The sequence below is a fragment of the Lactuca serriola genome, chromosome 2 (genome assembly GCF_051521515.1).
Source record: "Lactuca serriola cultivar US96UC23 chromosome 2, Lser_US96UC23_V15, whole genome shotgun sequence".
NCBI lineage: Eukaryota > Viridiplantae > Streptophyta > Magnoliopsida > Asterales > Asteraceae > Lactuca > Lactuca serriola.
This window is the reverse complement of record NC_136409.1, coordinates 123,978,687-124,000,408: the sequence shown is the minus strand read 5'-3', so window position 1 is coordinate 124,000,408 and position 21,722 is coordinate 123,978,687. Positions and strand designations below refer to the sequence as shown.

The following is a 21,722-nucleotide window of genomic DNA, read 5'->3' as shown; positions in this document are numbered from 1 at the left end:
CTTTTCAAATTTAGAAGGGACCAAAGATGTAAAAAATTCCATTTTGGGTCAAAATTGTAAAAATTGTGAGAATAGAGGTTTCAACCGAGAAAAACTCCATTTTGAGGGACTAAAACTGTTTTTCAAGTAAATTGGAGCTGAAAAATACCTTTTCAACAAGTTTTGATACTAAAGTGTCAAGAAAAATGGTTTAAGGACTAAAATGGAATTTTTTTTATTTAAGGGGTTAAAAGTGTAAATTTATACAAGAAAAGGGCTTCAAAAAGAAAAATTCTAAGGTTTTATACAATAGATACTTTACGACAAGATACTAGTACCACGATTACCGACAAATATAATACACCTTCAACACCAAAATCGTTACCAAACGAATTGATTCGGTCTCGAATCAATAACGAATCAAAAATCTAAACACGACGATACTCCAATACACACGTGGAAATTACGGGAAGTCAATACACACGTGGGAATTCACCAGACGTCGATACACCATCTTTGGGCCCGAAAGTTTCAAATCGTGCTTGTTGGGCCTAGCTAGCCCAATAACATGATCTTTAGGCCCGAAGGAAACACGCTTGCATGATATTGGATCTTATACGACCTAATACCGTGTAAAAGGACTTTCAATAGCTCATTTGTTGTTGGGCCCCAAGGGTCCTTTGGCACTGCTAGCAAAGTCGAGAATTCACAAATGCGAGTCGGGCCAAGGGCCTTTCGCATTCACGATAGCCTTTAACGACCCGTGGAATTAACGAGGGCTTCGCACCCTCTTTTCTTCTTAGGTTGTGGGGCTATGGGAAGTCAGGGTGGTTGGATTAGGTGAGTAGTACAGATGACGCCTAAGGGTTCGTTTGTATAGTCGTAAGCTAGCCATTTTCATTAATGCGTGATTACAACAACTCACCGCCCTTAATTAATCCAATGTCAACTGGAATTATCAAATACACACGTCACAACGGGTTAACCAAATATAAAACGCATATTTTAAAGTATTAGGAAAACATCGGGTTTTCCTTGGGAATTCAACTCTTACACCTACATGATGCATACCAACTATAACAATTTTTCACACTTATAGAAATAAACAAGCATACTTACGGATCTTCACGCTTTTTCTTACTACAATAATCTTTTCAGAAAATATCGGATTTTCTGGTGGTTTTTCAAAATCATACAAAACATTATGTTTCAAACATTACTTATGAACTCATCAACATTTCATATGTTGACGTTTTTCAAAATACTTGTATTCTCAGGTAACAGGTAAATTGAAGGGAAAAATGTACTCAGTGATGTCTCGTTGTTTGTTTAACTAGTATCGAACAATCTATTTTTGGGAATGTATTGTTTTGAAACAATGTATTAATGTAAACAGTACCAGTTGTAATATTTCAATGCATGGTGATGAATGATGTTATGTTTCATGTATATTCACTGTGATGGTATTCAATTGAGTCACAACAGCCCTCGGACGTTTCCGCCGTCTGGTTCGGGGGTGTGACAAGTTCTACGAGTTCTCAATAGGTTGCATAAGGTTAAACACCTTGTTCAATGAAAGTACATTGACTGGCATAGGTGAGCTGCTAAATAACTTGGAAGCAATGATGGGACCCTTGATGGCAAGAAATTAAGAATGAGCATGTTCTGTCCATAAGAGTTTGAATTTGTTACTAACATTATCTTGTTATAACAAATTCACATGGATAAGGGCACATACACATTAAATCTAAGTGTCATAAGGTTTCTCTTCTTCATGAAAATGATTGTGAGGAAACGCTTTCACTAAGAGAGATTTTGAAGATAGTATTATGTAATTTAGGTTTCTCAAATTCAACTATGGTTACGACATCCCTCTTCATAGTTCGAATTATGGGAAATGGCAAATGGGTCTGAACATTTTAGACTTATCGCTATAAGTTCTAGAATCGTTTGGACACACACATGAGTTATCTAAAAAAAGGTGTATGGGGTTGAGAAGCTTAGATAAAGTCTTATCGAAGCGTCTTAGTATTAGAAATATGAACTTAAGGAACTCCATAAGCATTGTTTTCTAGAAGTTCAACTATTTTCTAAATACATGTCAAAGCTAGTGGGAGCATAAGTGTTATGCTGATATGAATATAATTATGTTAGTGGGAGCATGATAATTATGGTAAGTTGCAAGTTAGCAATATTAATTATAGAAAACAAGTGTTTTAATTTGCACAGTTGCAAGGGTTGAAAAGTTGGTTTGCTATAATTAAGGGAGAGAATATTGTACTTCGTTTCGAAATCTAAGAGCTTAGATCGAGAAATTTTAATCAAATTTAGTCAAATATATGAATTGCATTCTCAAAATTCGATTATATTACGACATCCCTTTTCTTAATTCGAGTTCTGAGAACATGGCGAATAGAAATATTATTGCAAAAGACTGATAAAGTATCACGTCTTTGTGTAAGACATTATGCATCGTGTTCCATACGCTTCGAGTATAGGATAGATCACATATGTTGTAATAATTGACCGTTCTAAAATTTTCCAAATGACTAGAGCATTAAGAGGGAAAAAGGACTAGAACCGGACATGACTAAGTTTATTAAACAACTATCAAAGTACAATATAAGATTCGCCAAAGACTGGTTGCTTGTGAATAGTTAGAAGTATAGTAGTGGATGGACCATACTGACATTATTATTACAAGATTTGATGATGAGTTGTCATATGGAAAATGTGGAAATGTTTCCATATTGGGAGTTGGATGTTAAGAATCTATATGTCTAGATTAGAAACTTTTATGCAGAAGGATATTCAAAGGAATGTACCTTGAATACGAGGACTTTGTAATTTCATTGGCAATAGTCTTTGTGACTTTAGTGCAGTGACATTACGAAAGTATCGTTGCATAAAACGTTAGAATATAACATATTCTATAAGTGGCAAGAATATGATATTCTTACACTTGTGATAAGGATTGGGAGTTGTGAAATGAGTATGATTGTAAATGTGTTCATTTGATCTATTTCACAAAGTAAGGACCATAGGTAAACATTGTGTGCGTGCTAAGAGCACGGGACAATTGTATTAATAATTCAAGTAATAAGTTAATTAACCGAAACAACAAATAATGAGTAATCGATATGGTGATAAATAAAAGGTGTTTATTTATACTCAAAGGTTTAGGACCATATGGGATTAGTATTATTCTTGTGTTTCACTTTGCATGTTTTGACTTCCTGAATAATTAATTATTTCAGAATAATCAAATTATTCGAATGGTCCACAGTCGTTCATATGTTGGAAGTAGGTATGAATGAACACTGTCATGAATTGGTTTGTAGATTGTCTAAAGTGTATTAGACATAGCAAAGGTTTGATGCAATTTTCATGAGTGCTTATGAATATGATTTTAAGCATTGGATTAAACCCACGTTCACTTGGATCGCTTCATGGATTTTATCACGAGCGTTTGGTGAGACGATAATATCTTGTATTCTTGAAACTGAGATGTGCGACTTGTATCTTGCAAATCGGTTACACATTGATAATATGTAAACACACCAGTAACTTGGTGTTATAAAACATATTGTTGTGTGTGATTTGGTGAGTGGGTGCAAGAAAGCATTGAGTCGAAGTTTATCCGTTTCTTTTACCCAAAGTGGGATAAAAGCGATATTTGTGGGCCACTCGATGATTTAGTGAGGACAAACATAAATGTTCGGCCGGGCTAGGGCTAATTTGATTTGTTCAATTAGTCAGTCGTTGTAAATCGGAAATCGGGAAACAACACATAGACTGAGAGAATGATTTCAATCCATGTCTCACATCTATATGATATCTAGAATGGAGGAATATATGATCCCTTATCTAAAGGACAGGTTACTGATAAGATCAGAGTTCGACAACGTCTTTGAGAGCTACGATTGCCAATCGGGTTATACTTGCATTTATGGTTACTAGACTTATCCAAGTGGGATACTGTTGGATTAGTGTCTAAGCCTGTAACCATATTTGGTAAGTACTTGACCCGGTTGTGCATGGTCCTTTTGGGTTGCCTTCAAACCTGGCAATGGAATAAAATAATTGTTGGAGAGAGAAGAATGATTTATTAATTTATTACTTGGTTAATAAATTAATTTGAAATCAAGATAAATGATTTATTAATGTATTATGGATATAATATATTGATTAGAAATCATATTGTTTAATTAATATTTAACAGAAATTAATTTGGAATTAATTTTAGGATTAAAGGAGTTAATTGAAACTACAGGGACTAAAGGTGACAATGCTCAAGAGTTGAGCATTGAAGCATTCTAGAATCTCCCTTAGAGGTGGGGAACGAAATCTAGAGTGTCCTAGGGTTTCCTTGGGCTCTAAGGGTGCCTTGGAAGCCTTAGGGAGGAAGTTAAGGGATGAGGGTTATCTAAGAAACACCTGCCTTATCCTAAACCTTCCTTATCACCTATATAAACCCCTATAGGGTTAGATTTTGTCTAAGGCACTCCAAGAGAGGCTTAGATCCAAATTTTCCACTTCCCTTCTCTCTCCATAATAATCCTTGGTTGCTAGGTTTGTTTGTGAGCCATTAGAGGCACGACACTTGTGGCGCTTGCTTTCAAAGACAAGAAGATTCAAGATTTAAGTTGTTATTCCAATATAACAACAAGAGGTATGTATTTCATCTTTCTTTGTGAATTTCAAAATCCCTAGAAGCTTGTTAGGGTTATTCACATGTTCATAATGTTGTATAACTAATAGTGATAACATAGATCCAAATCTAGGGTTGCATGCACACATAGGATTGTTTATATAAAACCCATCAGTATTAAATACTAACAAATTCATTATTGTTTCATTTTAGCGCTATTTTGAAGTTGATGAAACTGGAAAACAATTTGTGATGAATAGGCTTGTTATCCTTCTACGAAACTTCAGAAGGAAATTACAGGCAGCTTACATGAAGCCACATCTATACAATGTGGAATCAAATTGTCATGCCAATACCTTAGGTGTCTATACCATATATTAAATTTCTTCAGGTATGTATTATTTTGCTGGCCCATATCTGAAGTACCCACTTAGTTTGATTTTCTCTTTTTTTATTAATCTTCCCACCTCTTCGAATTGTATATTTTGGATTTCTACCTCCTTGCCCTTAGACACCTTTCCCCATTTATTAATTATTAATTTGACACTTATATATATTTCCTCCCCATTCATAGGTTCTGGAGAGGGTGAGAAATCTTGCTGTCCATTAAATGCCTTTTTTTGTCTCCTGAACGGGTGATCATATGGAAGAAATCGTCTATGATCAGCATAACTTTGCTTATTCGATTATGGGAGTTTAATGTAGTGTGTTTGTTCGCCACACACAACACAACCTTGAAATCTGCTATAAGGACAACCACTTAATGTACCTAGAGCAGGATAATCATTAATAGTCCATAACACAACCGTACGTAATTAAACTGCTCTTGTACATATGCATCGTATGTTTCAACTCCAATATCAAATAATAATAGGAGATCATCAATCAAAGGTAGGGGTGTTGGTACGACTTTAGGACCACAATGGGTTTATAGTAGGTGTATGGGTCCCAGGTGGTCGGTTGGTGGTACGTATTGATCGTTACAATATCAGGTAGGGTGTTGGTACGGGTTTAGGACCACAATGGGTTTATTGTAGGTGTATGGGTCCTAGGTGGTCGGTTGGTGGTATGGGTTGATTGTTACAATGTCAGGTAGGGTGTTGGTACGGGTTTAGGACCATAATGGGTTTATAGTAGGTGTACGGGTCCCAGGTGGTCGGTTGGTGGTACGGGTTGATCATTACAATGTCAGGTAGGGGTATTGGTACGGGTTTAGGACCATAATGGGTTTATAGTAGGTGTATGGGTTATAGGTGGTCGGTTGGTGGTACAGGATGATCGTTACAATGTCAGGTAGGGTGTTGGTATGGGTTTAGGACCACAATGGGTTTATAGTAGGTGTATAGGTTCCAGGTGGCCGGTTGGTGCTACGGGTTTATCGTTACAATGTCAGGTAGGTGTGTTCTATGAGTTTAGGACTACAATGGCCTTATAGTAGGTGTATGGGTCCCAAGTGGTCGGTTAGTGTTACGGGATGATCATTACATTGTCAGGTATAGGTGTTGGTACGGGTTTAGGACCATAATGGGTTTATAGTACATGTATGGGTCCCAGGTGGTCGGTTGGTGTTACGGGATAATCGTTCCAATGTCAGGTAGGGGTGTTGGTACGCATTTAGGAGCATAACGGGCTTATAATAGTTGTATGGGTCCTAGGTGGTCGGTTGGTGGTATGGGTTGATCGTTACAATGTCAGGTAGGGGTGTTGGTACGGGTTTAGGACCGCAATGGATTTATAGTAGTTGTATGGGTCCCAGGTGGTCGGTTGGTGGTACGGGTTGATCGTTACAATGTCAGGTAGGGGTGTTGGTACGGGTTTAGGACCGCAATGGATTTATAGTAGGTGTATGGGTCCCAGGTGGTCGGTTGGTGGTACGGGTTGATCGTTACAATGTCAGGTAGGGGTGTAGGTACAGAGTTAGGACCACAATGGGTTTATAGTATGTGTATGGATTCCAGGTCGTCGGTTGATGGTACAAGTTGATCACTATAGTGTCAGGTAGGGGTGTTGGTACGGGTTTAGGACCACAATGGGTTTATAGTAGGTGTATTAGTCCCAGGTGCTCAGTTGGTGGTACGGGTTGATCGTTCTAATGTCAAGTTGGGGTGTTGGTACAATTTAGGACCACAATGGGTTTATAGTAGGTGTATGGGTTCCAGGTGGTCGGTTGGTGGTACGTGTTGAACGTTACAATGTTAGGTAGGGGCGTTGCTACAGGTTTAGGACCACAATGGGTTTATAGTAGGCGTATGGATTTTTTTCTTACATAATATAAAATAAAATAAAAAATCTTAACAAAGTGTTCACACAGAAAAATTAGTAAGCTAACTAAATCTTATTCTTATTTTCGTTTTATTATACTATTTTCCCATTGTATATACATAATTAAATGTTAAATATTTTTTATTTCCAATAGTCATATAGTTGTATCCTAACGTAAAATTGTTAATTTACAAGGACCAAATTTGTAACATTTCTATTAATATCAAGTAACTCGTAATAATGTTTCAAAAACCAAAACGTGTTTCCAAACCATAATTTATGCTTCTCATTGTGTGGGTTCACTTTCTGATCAAAATTTTGAAATTTTTTGAATTCGTCAATCAAAATTAAGCAAATATAATAAGAGGCAAACATTTTTTTTCCATTTTCTTTTTGGCTCCAAATCAAGGCGGGAATTATTCATCTATCTCACCGCCAAAACTATGACGATCAATCCATCAGATCAAGGAAATTCCGATAAATTTGGTAACAACCCTCAATTTAGGACGTACTAACAATGTAATATTTAAAAGACTTTGATTTTTTCAACCACTGTATGGTTTTTCTCTAGGCTATATCCCAGTTGGATTATAATTCAGTTCATCATTCGACAACATTCATCATGCATTTCTAATGTACGTATATTCTTTGTGTATGATGTCAATGTTATTGATTGTATTGATTAGGGATTATACATAAAAAAGAAAATTTTTGATTCTTCATATTACTTTGCTTGTTGCACACCAAACGTTCGATGAAATGTGTATGTGAAATTTTGTATGTAATATATGTTACTCATACATTTTCATTTAACATATAAATAATCAAACTTATTTCATATGTTTCATGTCAACAGAAGAATCATAGAGGTGAACAAGGAACAACATCAAGATATGCCCGCCTATGATATGGAATATGAGCAAGATGATGGAACCCAAGTTTATGAATTGGACACAGAAGATGGTCAAAATAAGGACATTGACTATAATAGCCATTCAGATTCGGAAGAAAAAAAATCCAAAGCACAGTTCCTACAAGGTCACCTACGAAGAGGGGTCTGACTCGATTGCCAAAGCTGAAGACTAAGTATGTCAATTCTGGTGGTAGAAAAAAACGTGTCAAGTTTGATGAATTCGGTAAGTTTACAGGGTAGAATAATGCTTTGTTTGTTAGTTATTTGGGAGATCTTGTCCGCGAGAAGGTGGGATTAAATGCTCTTTGCTGGAAGAAAGTAAACCGGAAGTGAAAGAAAAATTTGGGAAGAGATTACAGTAAATAATTTTTTTCACATTTTTTAACTGCGTCTCATATTTTAATTACAAATCATGTATTAAATACTAACAAATTCATTATTGTTTCATTTTAGCGCCATTTTGAAGTTGATGAAACTGGAAAAAACAATTTGTGATGAATAAGGCTTGGTATCCTTCTACGAAACTTCAGAAGGAAATTGTATGCAACTTACATCAAGCCACATCTAGGCAATTCCAAAAAACTTGGAGAAATCCCTGTTCGATATCGTGCAATAATTACTAAAAAAAGATGATTGGAACAAATTCATGACATATACGCATTCTGAACAGTTTAATGTTACAACTTTTTTTCCAAAACTTCTTCATTAATTTATCATAAAATTACCAAAAAGTGCATGACAAATCTTTTCTTTTTTTTTTGACAGGTTGTGTCACAAAAGACTATCAAAGCGCGAAAGATGTCAAAGTATGTTGATCGGATGGGACGAGGGGGGTATACTACTCTTAGGCGGAAGTTGGTAAGCTTTTTTTTAGCTATATGATCCTATTATATTACCTTCATAGCATTGTACTTAACATAATTTTACTTTATATTGTTTACAATTTAATTTTTTTTATCAAGATTGAAGAGAAAGTGATTTCAAAGGAAGAAATGCCCCCAAGGTAAATTATGTGGTGTAAAGGACATGAAAGTAAAGGAGAATTTAAGGATGAAGATGTTAAACTTATGGCGGATAAACTAGTAACTTCAATAAACTTTTTTATTACTTTTACTGTAAAGAATTTAATCAAATTTATTAGGACAATAATTATTAATATTTTGTGTGCTAGATGGAACAAGAAAATCAGATAAAAGAGGTACAAGTAAATGTTGAACCAGGCATGGATGTCATGACCTTAGTTTTTGGCAAGGAAAAGGACGGATTTTTAAAGGGTGTCGGCATAGGAGTTACTTACAACATATATTTCAATGTTCCTCGCAATAAAGGATCATCTAAGGAAGAAATCAAAGATCTTAAAGTTGCATTGCATAATGGAAAACTTGAGCTTGAGAAAAAAGATGTTGAACTCAAGGCTTTGTATACAAAGGTTAATGAACAAGATCAAACACTAAAGCTAGTTTTGGCTCATCTTAAAGCAAAAGGAGCTGACTTTCCAAATCTGTCTCATACAGTTCTAAGTAATCTTATTAACAACATCTATTGTAAATGTTACTTGTAAATTGCATTTCTTTTAGACATTTTCCATGTTTCTTTATATTTTCTAGGGTATTTCAAGTGACAATATCGTTGAAAGTAGTGAAACGACTCCTATTAGTCTCAAAACCAAGGAACCATCAAAACCTGTAACACCAGTGTGTTATCATCTTACAATATCATCGTTGATATACTTTTTTTTGGTACTAATTTTGGTTTTTTCACTTTGGACTTTAACTTATTTAGGTTATTGCAAAACCCACCAAGAAACAAGTTCAAACCAACTCTGCAACTGCAACTCCCGATACACAATTGATTTCCACGAAATCTGCAATAGTAGTATATAATAACTTTACAATTTTAAATACTTTTAATTTATCATTTATATTAAAATATAATTTTACATATATGTCTTAAATTTTTATATTAGGCAAATACAAAACCCACCAGGAAAGTTGTTGAGTCTAAAACTGCCACTATCAATCCTGAATACCAAAAATTTCACCAAATAAACCCCTTCACCTGGTCAGTTTTTTTTACATGTTGAATATACATTTATGTCTTTTTTTTCCGATTCTAATATTACTTATCATTGTAGCCAATCAAGTATAGTCTATGATATCTATATAAAAGGAACATTGTTGCTCATGGTACCGTTCACTTATCATCAAAAAGGCAATTCATTCATAGAGTTGCTCTACAAGATGATTGCTATAAAGTTTCCGTTGATGAAGTGGTAATAAAACATGCATTTCTACCCCATACAACTGGAGAATTCACACGTTGAGGATGCATATAAAAGTTTTGTTCCATGGCCAAAATACCTTGTGCAAACCGATTCAAAGGTTTGTTTAATTGTGTTCACTACTTTGTGCATTACACTTTATTTTCTTCATAAAGTAATATACTAAGTTTTTGATGAACTCATTTTTTGTTTCAATGTTGTTATAGGTACCAGAAATTATATCACATCAAGAACATCAACATCAAAACTCAAAGAAAAGGAAACCAACTTACATATCATCTGATGCCCTTCTCAAGAACATAAGGAGCAATACTAATAAGAAGAATGCCTAGTTATGTTTAGGTTTTTGTTTATGATGTGTTCGATTTTTTTACCATTATTTAAATTCTTGAAATTAGGACAATTTTTTTTTGGTATTTTAATTAGGAATTTAATGTATGGATTTGGATTTCAAATATTACTAATATCAAATAATGAATTTTGCTTTCGTTTCATATTGTTGGGCTTGGTTACTTTACTTTGAATTATTTTGATGTGTCTACAATGTAGAAAAAGTAACAATAAATATTAAATTAAAGTAGCTTTAATATAAATTTGACCATATTTTATAGGTTTTCAATGTCTCTAAAATTATACAATGGTTACTTTACATCATTTTTTAACGTGTGGCTAAATGGTTAATAATAGTCATAATATACAAGAATTATGAGTCGACAGTTGTTTTAAAATGATGTTTATTCTAAAGTTTTTGTGACTAAGTTAAACATTGACAACATGAAAAACAATTCATGTGGCAAATAAATACCATAATTGGTTGTTGTTGTGACTAAATACTAGCAAATCATCACTTACAAAAAAAACTATATGTGTCCATTTACCGAACATGGTCATGCTCACCGTAATTATATGTATCTAAAATATACCCAATAGTCTTAATACGATACCACATAGTCCTTAATTTTAACAAAATGTGTGTCTTTATAATACTTATGATTGTATTTCACTTAATTGTGTGTCTCTATACGATAGGCTATAGTCACAAAAATTGATTGTTTTTTGTGATTAATTATTAGCAAGTCGCCACATATGGAATTAATTACATGTCGCCATTTAGCAAACATGGTCATGCTCACTGTAATTAAATGTTTACAAAAGATACACAATAGTCTTAAAAAAATTTAAATTGTGTGACAATATATAAGAAAACAACTACACTAAAACATCATGAATGTTGCAAGTTTGTGATATACAGCCACCACAGATACTAAATAAATGTGTCTATTGACGGTTTAACGCTACAATATTGGATATTTAAGGAACAAAATTCCGTACACATTTGCTACACTTTTATAATATGGCCACAAGTTTTCATATCATACGAAAATTATATTTTAAAATGACCATAAGACCCATATGATGGCTTCACCTTCAGTCACACTTTCAGTGAAAAAAATAAATTGTCACTATACGCATATGGTCACACTTTTTTGGTGAGTCTGTAGGTCATTTTTGTACTGGTGTGGGGCACCCTCAAAATAAAGTCCTCAAACAATTATCTTCTTTACTTTCGTTTAATTCTAGTACTATCGACAATTGTAACTCTTTTCAAATCAATAAAAGTCATCCCTTACCCTTTCATGCCTCATCTCTCACATCTCATGCTCCATTAGGTCTTTTATCTTTTATCTTCGGATGTATGGTGCTCCCCTATCGAATTTATTGATCACTTCAAATACTATATTATCTTTGTTGATCATTTTATCAAATATATATGGTTGTATCCCATGAATAGGAAATCTGATTCACTAGTGATATTTATTCGTTTCCAATTACTGGTAGAAAATTTTTTTAACACCAAAATCAAGCAACTTTTTCTGATAATGGTGGAGAATACATAAAGATGCGAGATCGTCTTTCTGCATTTCGTATCACCTGCTTCAAATCACCAACACATACACCTAAGCATGATGGATGTGTCGACAGAAGACATAGACACATTGTCAAAACTGGACTAGCACTCATCTGTCATGCTAGCATCCCTATTACATTTTGGCCTTTTGCTTTCACTACTGCTGCCTATCTGATCAATCGCTTACCAACATCCACTCTCCACTACTTGTCTCTTTTCTAATGCGTATTCCAAAAGAACCAAAGTATGTAAAGCTAAAATGTTTTGGATGCTTATGCTATCCCTAGCTAAGACCCTACTTCTTACATAAACTTCATCCTAGATCTACTCCCTGTGTCTTTGTTGGATACTCACCAACTCAAAGTGCCTATTATACATATGATCCAAAATCTTATATACTCTACATTACCTGTCATGCCATTTTTGTTGAAGACGAGTTTCCATTTTCAAAAGTCAGCAACAACCACCCACCTCCTAATGTAATTGATCAAAATCAGTGGCTTTCTTTCTCAATTTATATTACCTCTGTTCCTGCCCCAACCAACATACTTTGCCATAACCTCCCCTGCATCCCCACCATCTCCTCTCGCTCCTTCACCTATCCAACCTCCTCCTCCCCCTCTCAACATCGAAGATACTCCTCCCCATTCTAAAATGACTACTCTGCCCAATCCCAAACCTAACCCAAAATACTCCAACTCTGATTTTCAACTATACACATCTGAACCTCCATATCCCACCGAACCAAACACTATTTCACAAGCACTCAAAAATCCTTAATGCCATTCTACCATGCAAGAAGAGTATAATGCACTTCAAAAAAAATCAAACATGGTCACTTATACCACCATCTCAAGCCCAAAATCTAATTGGTTGTAATTGGATTTACCAAACTAAATACAAACTAGATGGCTCCGTTAATAGATTAAAAGCCCGTCTTGTTGCTAAGGGTTTTCATCAACGTCCACGAATCGATTACAGAGAGACCTTTAGTCCAGTCCTTAAACCTAAAACTCTACGTCTTGTTCTTTCCTTAGCCATCTCTCAAAATTGGCCTCTTAGACAACTGGACATCAATAACATTTTTTTGCAAGGCCACCTTCATGAAAATGTATACATGACGCAACCTCCTGGTTTCGTCAAATCTAACCTTCCAACCCATGTTTGCAAACTCAATAAAGCCATCTAGAAGTTACACCAAGCTTCTCGTGCCTGGTATGTTGAACTAAAATCATATCTCACTTCTCTTGCTTTCAAACCCACCATATTTGATCCCTCACTCTTCATTCTCAAAACTGAATCATCACTTCTTCTTGTCCTCGTTTACGTGGATGACATAATTGTCACATGTCATCTCCCACTCATCTCTCAAATTTTGTCAATCATCTTTACAACAAATTCTCTTTAAAGGATCTTGGTACTCTCTCATACTTCTTAGGTGTTGAAGTAATTCCTCACTCTCATGGTGTTCTCTTTTCTCAACGTAAATATATCCTTGATATTCTCACAAAATCCAATATGAGTGATTGCAAACCAATTTCCACTCCAATAACGGCTTCTACAACTCTCACGTTAAAAGGTGGCTCACTTCACCCTTCTCCAACTGAATATCATACACTAGTTGGAGCACTGCAATACTTGTCCTTAACCAGAACCGATATCTCATTGACTATGAATCGCTTTACACAATTTTAGCATGGACAAACTTTTCTCCATTGGATAGCTATCAAAAACTTATAATGATACTTACATGGAACTCTATATCACGGAATAGTATTGCGTCGTAACTCACCACTAACACTCCATGCATTCTCTGATGTGGATTGGGTTGGAGACAAAGATAATTACAGAAGTAGCATCGGTTACATAACCTATCTTGGCTCTTATCCTATCTGATGGAGCTCAAAAGTACCAAAGTACCCTTGCAAGAAGCTCTACTGAAGTTGAATTTAGAGTTGTTTCTACGACACAAAAGTTTAATGGCTTACATATTTACTTAGTGAACTTGGTTACTCATCGGAAATCATCCCTACCATCTATTGTGATAACTTAAGTGCAACTTCATATACAGCAAACCCAGTTTTTCACTCGGTGAACAAGGCACTCTCTGTGTGGCAGATGCTTCTACCAAACCCCACAACTACAAAAAGGCTTATAGAACCCGATTATATTCATTAAATAACCCGGTTTTCAACCGGGTCCTATTGTCAGCGAGTCCTATGCGAAAAAAGAATTAAAACCCGGTTCCAAAACCGGGTTCTATCAAATTAAAAAGGATGCGGTTTTTTTAACAAACGGGACATATAAAGATATTGGAGTATACAAAACATGGGCACGCAAGGAGATTTGGACTCGGTTCTACCATACAAAACTGAGTCATATATGGAGATAAGACCCGGTTCCAATTCTCAAAACCGGGTTATATAACAATTACATCTACATCGGTTCCATTATAATAACCGGGTCATTTAAGGAAAGCTGGTTTTTTTTTAATATTTCTTTTATGAAAATAGCTAACAGGGCTTACATCAAAAAATACATTACAATTAACCACCAACACAATTAAGACTTACAGCCAAAACATATATTCAATACAAAAAAGTATGCTCCGGTTAGCAAATTATGTTAATGTAGACATGCTAAATAACCAATCATTATTGCCATTAATATAAACGTGTTTGCGTGTCACAAAAAACAACTTGATTTGATCATATCTTACTACATAAAACTTACATCAATTTTTTCAAAAAATAAATTGTTGTTGCATCGAAGTAGAATTGTCACATAATCAACTGTAGAAGGAGTCCTCCATTCTCACTGAAAAATAAACACAACAAAGAATCAATTTTTTGTCTAATATTTCAAAATGAGTTTAACAAACAATCATTCAACTAAAAGTAGGATGCTTTAATGATTAACAACTAACCTTATATGTACTTTTAGACAACATCATTCATATAGTTATTCTGAATCCCTAGTCCACGTAGCAACAATCGTAACCAACACCTTTTCCTCTAAGGGAGTTTTTCCATTACCAAGGGTACCAAATTATATAAAATATTAAATTAAACTAATAAATAACATAACATGTTTCTTGGCACAAAATAAATGAACAAAATAGTATTTAATAAGTACTTACTCTATTCGGGAATCCATATTGCCTCGTGATTACAAAATCAAACATCTATTTCATTACATAGTGCCCGCTCAGCTGACTCTCGGATACGCCAACTTGGTTTCATTAAAATTAAGATATAAAGGAAACATAATCAAGACAAATGAAGCTACAACATCTGATTGTTGGATAAGTAATAAGATAAATTACCTCAGCGAACATCCATACAATTGGAGTTGATGCGTTTTTTCATACCTAGCAAAAGCCCTAAAAATAAACAACCAATTGAGTTATGTTCAAGTTTATAGAAAGAATGTAATTTTCATGTCTACTAAGAAATTTCTTACATGTCCAAAAGTTTGAGCAAGTAGCAGGTAGCAGGTGTCGAGAGGATTTTGCTTAGGTTTCATAAGAGAATCCAAAATGTATGTGACACGACTTGAAGGGCAAATCACCAAGAGGACCCAATGTACACTAATTATGTTTAGAAATTTTAGTATAAATGAACAAAATAAACAAATAACTAATAATACAAATAGAAACTTATGATACTTTTGCAGGTACGGCGGGACAAGAAACGATGTGAGACACATAGTTGAAAACACATAAATCTTGTGAAACCAACTACAGTGTACACATTTTATCTATAATGACAAAGATAAAGACCATTTGATGAAATAATTGTACCAACTTGGATAAAATGCAAGATGTTTTGTAGAGGTACGAATATATTCCCCTTGCACACGAATTGTGGTGACATCTATTTTTGAATCTCCGATGATGTGTGGTCCTGAATAATAGAAAAAGAATACATAATACATAAAGAATACATCTTGCTAATGAATTTGAAGTTTCTCCCTAGAGTCAAAAGGGTATATATGTCCAAAAAGTTTGGTGGTTAGACAAGTAAACAACAAGATAATCTTATGGGGGTGGATTCTTGGAACCTTGAAATTTCAGTCTAAAAAATGGAGTGATTGTCATAGAAGCCCAAACTTTAGCAACAAAATAATGAAACTTGTTTTGGTATCGATCCCTTAATAGCACAAATGGATGCCATTGGCATGGCCATAAACACAAATATGGCAATAAACGATGTGATCCTGTAAAAGCATATTCCTCTAATTTTTTAGCCCAAATTGAATTTTGCACTTAAAATATAAAACACTTGGGTAGATATAAAATATTAAAATTATAAAGAAATAAAACTCATAGATATTAAGAAATTAGGATGATTATAACCTGATAATTGATATGATAATGAAGCTCCAGGTGAACCAGTTCAAACAATTTCTATTGATTTCCATCTTTTTATCCTGGATATGCCACTTATATTGATTATACAAGCCGATTAATCTTTTTTATGGTTGAAAAAGGATTGAAATGTGGAGGGGTATTTTTGTCAACTAAAGGTAACAAAGTTTAGAATACCACATGCATTAAATATAACAGGAACCTGGTTATATAATTTAAAAATGACACAAAACCATCACTGAAATATCACTTACTAGATACATTGTGCTTCCTCACCAAATCTTTACGCGGAGAGTAAAAAGTCCCTTTAAGTGCTGATATCAACAAATTTTAATTTTTCTGTCGGTATCAAGTTATGGGGGGTAAGACTTTGTATAAGTTGTAAAAATATGACAAATTTGGTTGCCATCTTTAACCTCTAACACATACACACACAAAAACATATTTTAAAAAAAAAATTTACATATTGATGTAGAGAGGGAAATATCGATACCCAAATCCATATTTGTTGCTCAACGTAGCGTGGATTGTTGTCGTCTATAATCAACACACTCGAAGCTATAATAATCAAAGGAAATAAGAAAACATAAATATACAAATTAATAAACATACAAAGTACAACAACAATAGAAATGTGGAGTCATATAGACGATTGAATACTGCTACACGAGCAATGATTTGGTGACCTAGCTAGTGAGACGAGGAATGAGATAGGGTTAATCTAGGAGAGGAGAAGTGTTTGACACACCGATGTGATGGTCGAAAAGATGAACTGAAGTCGTCGGTTGAGGCACGGGAGAAGGGTTTGAGGCGACGGTGCGGTGGTCAAATTCGTCGGTTGCTGCAGTGGACTGGAGAAGAAGAGGGATAAAGAGTATGTACTGGTGTAAGTTCTAATCGATTGGACCCCAAAATTGTTGGCGGGATATTGAATTTTCATAGCGGGATATCCAAAATTTTACCTCAAAATAAGTCATCCAAAACCACTTTATCTTTTAAATAATTTTGGCATAAATTTGAACCAATACAAATGTAAAACCATATATTTATTTACTTTTTCGTCCAACCAAATACTATGGAGGATTCCCTTATATTTTTAATTTGTATTGTTTATTTGGATCCACATTTTATTAAATACTTTTGTTATTTTTTATGTATCTACGTTTTTAAATACGGAAGAAGGCTAAAATAAAAGTGATGAGCAATTTACAATCACTTTCACATTTCATATTGAATTAACTAGTTTTACTTTCCAAAGTATGTGGGTGTGAGGTATGACATTCGGTCCCTAGGATTAGAATCCATAGGTCTTAATTCGAGAACAATGAATCTCCAAAATAGTCTTTGACTAGCTTTATTATGTTGGTGATAGATACGAAATTTGGTCCCTAGGATTAGAATCGACAGGCCTTAATTTGAGAACATGTAATCAACAAAATTGTCTTTGACTAGTTTTATTAATTGCATAAAAATAAGAATCAATGGTGCACCACGTTTATAGTGATATGCTAAACAACTTTAAACAGTATCATATAAATTAGGAATAAGTATCCTATTATGCACATATAATTAACTAAACAAACTGAATAATAATCATTATTCAGCTAAAACACTCAAAATAACTTTCATATTCTATTGCTTATCCTTTAAGCTACCCTACTTCCGGCTTTGATAGACATGGCCAAACCATACAGGCTTATCAGTGGGTTATGATATCCATAATCCTTCATCGTGATTTGACCGTAAGTAAGTGGTGCCATCAACATCATCATTTGAAGATGGCATGCCGGTAGAAAATGGTGGTAGCTCGTCAAACTTATCGTACTATTCCTCATCTACAACATCATTAACAACAAGTATATGTTGTTTGCTATGCATGATGATGTGCTTTCCAAAGTCCTTTGGGTCCTCAACATATAATACTTACGTAGCTTGTTCAGCTAGAATGAATGGTTATGATACATAACATACACTGTTATTATTTCTTTCCTTATCAATCTACTCTTCTCTTTTCTCGGTTATGATACATAACATACACTGTTATTATTTCTTTCCTTATCAATCTACTCTTCTCTTTTCTCATCTATCTGATGGATATTAGTACCCATAGCCATAACAAAGCCTGATAATATTACTATAAATAACAGTGTCCTTTTGTGTAACATCCCAAAATATCAATAAAATTTTTCATTTTAAAGCATCGAGTCATACCAACCAATTGATCCAAAACAAACAAAGTAAGATTTATTTTCAAACATCATAGTATATCAAAAGTAAAAGTGTGGAAAAAGCCATCAGGGGACATAATGCAATCAAGCTGAGCTCTTCCCTTTGGAACTAGAAGTACCTGAAAATGTTTAAACCACAAACTGTAAGCACAAAGCTAGTGAGTTCCTTAAAATACCACATAAACATACGGGTCTCGCCCAACATATAACGAGGCTCACCCACATACATAACGAGCATCGCCCACATACATAACAGGCCTCGCCCAACATGGAGACGGATCTCACCCAATGGGATTCACACATCATGCAAACGGATCTCACCAAACGGTCCTCGCCCATCATAAAAACGAGTCCCACCCAATGGGCCTCACTTAACATACATAACGGGTCTCACCCAACGTACATGCAAGAGTCACAAATACAGCTAGCATCCTACATAGTATAGTGAGAAAAATCACCTGACTCACAAAATCAGCTAATCATAGCTCAATGCCCCGCAATAGATGCTACAACACTTCTATCAAAACATACAAGGTCCAACCTTAGTCTACACACTAAATCCAACAATCTTCACTAAAACTCAACCCATATCAACAAGTCAATGGTCAAAGTCCAAATTCAACAATCAACAATATCAATCATTGATCCTCACGTCGTGACCAGCCCTTGGTCACGTTGTGAGGACACACTCAGCCCGATTCCAACTTGCCTCGCTCTAACTCAGCCAACTTGGTTGCTGACAACCCACTCAACAAGCATCGCAACATGAACCCTCCTTGGTCATGTCGTGAAAACAACATGATAATATAATCGTGAAAGCTTCATTGTCACGCCGTGACATCCTTAATGTCACATCGTGTCTACAATTTGATACAACAAATTAATGGTTCGAGTCCTTGATATGTTAAGTCTTCAACTCCCACTTTCCAGATAGCTTTAAGGGGCTCCAAAGGTTCATAAAAATGACAACTTTCTGGACATGCATGTTCCATTCATGTCCTCTATCTAATATAGATTAAAAGCCAAGAAAATGACCCAAAAGTCGTGCAAGGGTCCAATACACAACCAAATTCTAGATTTTAACCATATATCACTCAGATGGCTATAAGTATCCATAAAGTTTCCAACTTTATGGAACCCCGTCACTTTAACTTGCTTAAACTTGAAGATAAAAGGGTCAATGGTATAAATCTAACAACCTATAAGCATAAAGTTCGAGTCTTAGACACTTAAAAAGGTCCATAATGCAATATCAAATATGAGAAGATGTTTCTTGCTTGATCCTTGCATCAATTCTCCTTATACTTCCTTTAAAGAGCATCAAAACCACCAAACCCTAGATGTCTTGGAGGCTAAATAACCGGATAAGGATAATGACTGAAACCCTAAACTCACACCCATACAAAGACCCCTTGGGGCATGGGAAATCGGCTACACCTAACCCTAGATGTCTTGGAGCCGATTGTCACCTCTCCCCTCTCTCTCTTGCTTCATCCAATTGTTTTTGGTGTTTGTGATTCATTAGAGGCACAACATTTGGGGTGCTAAGGTTCTCAAAGCTTCAAGATCCTCAATCAACAATCAAGGTAATCATTTAACTTGTCTATTTGAGATTCAATTAGTTTTGTTGTATGCTAGATTAGGGTTTTGCAAGTCTTGGACAATTTGCATGTACAATTAGAAAAACTAGATACAAGCATTAGGGTTCTCATGAATACCATAGGAATGTTGTTATGCTCAAAACCCATCAAATACACCACAAAAAGGCATTCTAAGCTCAAAAACACACAAGGTGGGATTAGGGTTTGGAAGTACGGTAAGGAGGACAAGGAGGTTGATGAAATGAGGGTTTCAAGTCCATAGGGATGCTTAAATAGTGGCCAACCCCAGAAATTATGGTTTTCAAGGTTCTTAGCGTACACCCCGCGTATACTTTTGTACGCCCGACATACATCTTCGGACCCCCCCGATCATTACCCTTGCAGTACGCTACACGTACACGACATTTCCTCCATCACTACTTCAATATACACCTGATTCCAACGATCCATATATCCATAAAAAGGTGACGAGAAGCTCTATGTTTTAATCAACTCGTACCCGCCTTACTATACCCCGAACAAACATCCATTTTCCTCTAGAAGCCCAAGCTGACAAATTACCGAACTACCCTTTAACTCCAAACCACAAACCGAATACCCGGATTATCCAATACACATCATCCACCTCCAATAGAGCCCATACTAACTTCTTTAAGGATCCTAAGCCTACTAATTCCTCAATCCTCGATCATCGCCCTGAAATGGAAATGATCTTGAAACAGGATGTTATAGAATATGTGGTATATTGGGGAATTCACAAAGCTTTATGTTCATAGTTGTGGATTAAATATTTTGCAGGTTGTTCATGAGAGGAGATCGGCGAGACTGTACACTCCCATCAAAGATTTTGTTTCCGCAATTTTGTAATTCAAATCTACTAATGTTTAGATATTAAAATAAATGAATGTTACTTAACAATTTTAAGTAAACTGTTTTAATTTGTTAACTTATTTTAAATGAAAAATCTATTATGAAATTTTGGGACGTTACATGAGAAACAAACTACTTTACAGGAAAAAAAATGTACTCGTTTAAATGCTTTAATTGACTCTGTTAGGTTCCTACTCCGAAAATGATTAGTATTTTGTGGCCGAGAATGAAGACTTAAATAATAAAGGTAACTTTTTTGAACTATTAAATGGTTAGTCGATCGAGTTGATGCATTTAAGGAGGCGATTCATTTAAGGAAGACTTAAACTAGAACCATCCCTTTAATGAAGTAAACAAGAATTTACTTCCTTGCATCACTTGTTTGTGCTTGAGTGAGTCTTTCAAAGCCTTTGTTGTGATACTTGAAGGTGTTGGGGAAGGATTAATCTTGTTATATGTTCTAGTTATTATGCTTGTATGTTATCGAAGGCTAGCCATGGACAATTCATCATGGGAACCAATTCTAATGAATCGAAGTCTCTAAAGTTGTTATGCTCGTTACTTCCATCATAATTGTTTCCATCATTATACACTCGCAGAGGCGAAATTTGCTACTGATTAATTTAGGGAAAATGTGTCATATGCAATGGAGGATTTTG

The 21,722-nt window shown here is 35.0% G+C and overlaps 1 protein-coding gene across 13 annotated transcripts; it reads right to left on the bottom strand.

Moving 5' to 3' along the window:
- Nucleotides 1–14,639: 14,639 nt before the first annotated feature.
- LOC145086742 (uncharacterized) lies at nt 14,640–17,316 on the bottom strand. Of its 13 annotated transcripts, none has more exons than XM_079024583.1 (10): nt 17,113–17,313; nt 16,858–16,922; nt 16,619–16,678; nt 16,353–16,426; nt 15,802–15,900; nt 15,458–15,584; nt 15,321–15,377; nt 15,135–15,226; nt 14,922–15,009; nt 14,640–14,812 (listed from the first exon to the last, which is right to left on the bottom strand). In XM_079024583.1, exons 3-7 carry the CDS (start codon nt 16,625–16,627, stop codon nt 15,366–15,368), a joined length of 321 nt encoding a protein of 106 aa, XP_078880709.1. In that variant the 5' UTR covers nt 16,628–16,678; nt 16,858–16,922; nt 17,113–17,313; the 3' UTR covers nt 14,640–14,812; nt 14,922–15,009; nt 15,135–15,226; nt 15,321–15,365. The 13 variants fall into 13 exon arrangements, 4 of the variants coding, with proteins under 4 accessions (XP_078880709.1, XP_078880707.1, XP_078880710.1 ...); XM_079024581.1 differs by having other exon boundaries at nt 16,619–16,703; nt 17,113–17,312; XR_013700614.1 differs by having other exon boundaries at nt 15,798–15,900; nt 16,353–16,703.
- Nucleotides 17,317–21,722: the final 4,406 nt, after the last annotated feature.

Coding starts and splice junctions, on each gene's coding strand:
- LOC145086742 (XM_079024582.1), bottom strand. Junction 15,901..16,352: donor ATTATCATATCAATTATCAG/GTTATAATCATC, acceptor TCTATTATTCAG/GACCACACATCATCGGAGAT. Junction 15,585..15,801: donor ACATCTTGCATTTTATCCAA/GTTGGTACAATT, acceptor AAACATAATTAG/TGTACATTGGGTCCTCTTGG.